Raw genomic sequence first — 4,431 nt, forward strand, 5'->3', positions numbered from 1 at the left:
CAGGATTTCTCAGCAAGGAGCAATCATTGAAATCAAAGGAAGGAAGGTTTTCAGAGAGAAGATGAGACTTATAGTTTGTCCTTAAATGAAATTCAAGACTTAGATAAGTTGAAAATAGAGAGAAGGGCATGCCAGGCAGGGGAAATACCTGGAGTCAGGTCACTACATTCAAGAAATAAAAAGTAGGACACTTTGACCACAATTTTAGGGAATAATGTGTAGGAGGAGAAATAAGGATAAAGAGTTTAGAAGGGACCAAAAAATGGAGGGCCTTGAATGCTTGAAATCCAGGGAATTCAGATTTTATTCTATAGGAAATGGAAATCCATCAGAGCTTTAACTGGCATGCAAAGAAGAGGGCTTTATCCCAGTGTGCCACCATCCAGTGAAGTATGCTGCCTCTTGAGAACAGAGTTTTTCCCTAAGACCTACCCCCTCCCATCCCACAATTCCCCTTGAAGTCTTCTGTTATTCTATGCTACTGGGGCCACCACTACCACTGTTCTATTACCAGGACTCACTTTTCCCCAGTTCTACTTCCCTTCCAACTTCTGCTAGGCTATGCCAGCCACTCTGGAAAACAGGCTTTCCCTTCTCCTTGCACAACTGCTTCCATGAGTGGACTATCCTTTGTTCAGCTTCCTGCCTCTTCCCTGTGATTGTTTTTAGCTTGGTTAGGGCTAAGGGGAAAACCTAGGAGAAAGCCAAAATATGAGCCTATGAGACCCACAGATTACAAGAGGACACTAAGAAAATAAAATTCATTTTCTAACGTTTTAGTGTGCCTGGTAGTCATAATAATCATTGTGTAGAGTAAAGGTAATTCATAAAGTAAATTTTTATACAGTATTTGCTGGACTCTTTGAACATTTCTTATTGTTTCTTTTTTTCTTTTGAGTAACTGGAAGAAAAAGTCTGCCTGACTGATTCATGATGATTGTTGGGATTGGTAACTTGGAGAGAAAAAGAAGGACCTTCAGGGAGAAAAGAAAGGGACTCAGGAAGGGTTTTTCTTTTCACCTTCTTCTTTTTTTAGGCATAGAGTATATTAAGACCAGATAATTCCATGAAAACACTCTAACCTGGCCCAAGAATACGGATAATGGTCTCTGCTGTAGAACCTTTTGCTTGTAGATATGTGGCGATTAGAGACAATGATAGAGATAGAGACAGATATAAATATAAATACAGAGAAGGGTACAGATATCTTTATGTATAACAGTATTGATATGGCTACATGAATAGGTTTAGATATAGATACAGGTATAAGTATATTATAGGTATAAAGGGAGGCAAGAAAGCAGAGGGGGAACAGAGAGATAAAGAGTTATCTTAGAACAAATGGTGATTCATTATAAAATTTCTATTGTTTTCCTCTGTACTACTACTACAAATAATAATTTAATATCATAAACTAGATGCTTTCAAGTGAACATTTGGTCTGTATACAATAAGGGCTATAATGTATATATTATTTGTGTAGATATAAATGTGTATATATATTCAATATGTATAATGTAGCTACATTTTGAGCATAATATGGATATACAATGTATCTATTCTACACAGAAAAAAGGTTTTAATATAACATTTAAACAGAAATTTTAAGGTGTTTCTAATACAAAAAGAAAATGATTTCATCACATGGATACTGTGATAGAAGAAGCATCTGTGACAGCCTTGAAAACTTCATTTTTGGAACGACAACCCAGAAGTGACCGTTCCTGAGGGTTGTTTGAAGAAAGACATTGTGGTTGTTTTAAAAAGAAAAAAACAATGTCTTTTGAAAACTACATGATTTGTGGAGTTTTTTTCTTAAAAGAATGGAACACAGTGACAAGGGTGAAAAATGACAAGAGGACAACCAGGGTATACCATTAGTACTGTCCAAAGGTCACAAACAAGGGGACAAGGAAGACCTCCAACATACAGGCTGGAGACCCCTCATGGTGAACTCAAGGGAGAACAAGAGAGAAACAGGATGGGCCGGTAGATACAGGCATCAATAAGGTCTCATTGGAAACCAGACACTACTAAATTCATGATGTCACAGACTCATTTGAATATCTGAGTACAGGAAGAAGGAATGAGGAAAATGTTTAACTTTTATCTGGACTTCAACAGGATAAAAATTTTAAAGTCAAATGATATGTTCTGCTCCAGTCCTTGGTTTTCTTTGGTATGGGAGAGAGAGGTGCATATCTTAGGTAGGAGATGATGTTCCCTTGTCATTCCAAAAGGCTTTAGGCAGAAGAAGAAGCTTCATGAATGCCCCTCCTAGGTTGGAGTTGCCAAAGATAAGGATGAAGGGATGAACAGATGTGCAGAGGTAAATCACAATTTGCCAAGGCCAGTACCAGGTACTCCCAATACCTGAAATGGCAGCATCAGTGATAAGAGACATAAAAGAAAGAACATAAAGGACCAGGAAGGAGGCCAGTAATTTCAGAGCTCTCATGTGAGCCTGAATACTAAGATCCTGGGCACTGTTGGCACTACGTTTCATTTTCCAGAAATGTCTCTGCAAAGAGGTAATCAGGAGAACTATGGAGACTACAAAGAAAGAAGAGGGGATACACAAAGTAATGAGTTTCAAAGGGAAAAAATAGTTAATTTTTAGTTTCCTATTGAAGTCATATAAGGTTCCATTCCCAGAAAATGTCTCCTGCAAGAACGCTTGATACAAAACATTGTTCCCTGCAAAAAACAGCATGCTGACAATGAAAGAGATTAGCAGGGAGAATAGTAAAAACCAAGGCACTAGTCCCTTTACTCTCCACTTCAGCCAAAGGAAAATAGGGTGAGTAAAGTTTGCAATCTTCACACAAAAGAGAACACTAAGCCAAGTAGCAAACCAGAATGTGGCTGTATTCAGAAAATCCCAGTAAATCCCAAAGTACTGGCGGATAGGCTCCTTGGAATATTGTAGGTAGTGAAAAAAATAGAAAAAGTTGTGTATCATTCCAACCCACTGCAGAAAAAAACGGGAGGCACCCAAACTAATCAGGATCATGTCACAGGGAGACAGCTGATGGCATCTAACCCATTCCCTTCCTAGTACCACAACAATGAAGCCATTAGCCATGATCCCCAGGAAGCATAACAAGACAAAGAGAACCATGGTGAAGACTGTGAATGGTTCCACCATTTTAGTCACTCCTTCACTGAAAACCCTTGCTTAGATCTAGTTCATGGAACTCCTGTTTTGCTTGATGAGATTGTACAGGGGGAAAGCTCTACTGCTTCCTTCTAAGCCACAGTATAATTAGAGAGTTTTGTGAGATTGGGGAGGAAAGGTCCATAAAGCTCTGTATGGATGCAAATCTCCACTAGTCTCAGTTTCTTTTCAAATGCATATGATTTGCATTCTTTGCTCGGATCAGGGAAAATAATTTCTCTGGGCTTCGGTCATGGAAACTGAACCTTTTTCCCATACTATCATGCATCAAGACATAGGAGGATCTTCTGGGGTTCTCTAGTCCCATCCCCAAATTTTGTGAATCAAAAAATTGAGGACTAGCAAGGTTGTGACTTGCACAAGATCACACAGGTATTGGGCATCAGAGGTGGGATTCAAATCCATGTCTTGTAATTTGAGAGTTAGTGCTCCTTTCATTGTACCAAGCTGCCTCCCAAACCTACTCCCTGAAGACACAACTATCTTCCAGACAACCTGCCAACATTTGGAGTATAGGGGATGTGATGCCTTTTTATTATAGGTAAGAGTAAGAGAAAGAAGAATTACCTTTTTGTGATATGCACAAATTATTCTTTTACTTTATGAACACTTCTCCAGGAACGGCCTTTACCTAATGATAAATAAACAGGGAAGGGAGTACAAATGGTAAACCTGTCAATAATCTCAGCTTTGAAAATGAACTAGGAATCCAAGTTAACTCAAAAAGAAACACAGAAAGGTGCCCTGAAAAAGGTACCCTGTCTAACAAAAAGACAATTGAAGTTTGTCAGAGACCCTTACAGAGAATAGTATGGTGTAGTGATCTTCAGTGGACCTCTGGAGAATTGAAGCCAAGAACAGAACCAGCCATAACAACCAGCTAGTAAATTTACTTCAGGAAAACCAGAATAGAGATAAATATATGAAAAGCATTTTTAAAATTCCAGGTGTCAGAGCCACCAAACATCCAGGAGGATGAAGGAAGTAATAATATATTATTTAGAGGTGGCCTAAAGCCCAAAAAAGGAATGGTCAGAGAACAATTTGTATAAAAAAGCCAAGGTGGGTACAGCGTTAGTGGAAACAAACTCAGTATGAATCAATACATGATTTAGCAGCCAAAAGAGCTAGTTTAACCTTAAGGTGAATTAACAGAAATATGGTGTCCAGAACTGGGGAGATTGCTAGTTCTATTGTTTTCTGCTCTGGTCAAAGCATGTTTTAAGTATCATGATCATGATATTGATTAAATA

General features: G+C 38.5%; 1 protein-coding gene across 1 annotated transcript; it reads right to left on the reverse strand.

Annotated features, from left to right (window-relative positions):
- Positions 1–2,203: 2,203 nt before the first annotated feature.
- LOC140531214 (taste receptor type 2 member 41-like) lies at positions 2,204–3,148 on the reverse strand. The gene has a single exon (XM_072650279.1). It carries the CDS (start codon positions 3,146–3,148, stop codon positions 2,204–2,206), a length of 945 nt encoding a protein of 314 aa, XP_072506380.1.
- Between the last annotated feature and the right edge of the window lie 1,283 nt (positions 3,149–4,431).

Source organism: Notamacropus eugenii, chromosome 3, assembly GCF_028372415.1.
Source record: "Notamacropus eugenii isolate mMacEug1 chromosome 3, mMacEug1.pri_v2, whole genome shotgun sequence".
Taxonomy (NCBI): Eukaryota; Metazoa; Chordata; class Mammalia; order Diprotodontia; family Macropodidae; genus Notamacropus; species Notamacropus eugenii.

What these genes read in the sequence shown, in the direction of transcription:
- LOC140531214 (XM_072650279.1), bottom strand. Translation starts at nt 3,148, where the DNA reads ATGGTGGAACCATTCACAGTCTTCACCATGGTTCTCTTTGTCTTGTTA.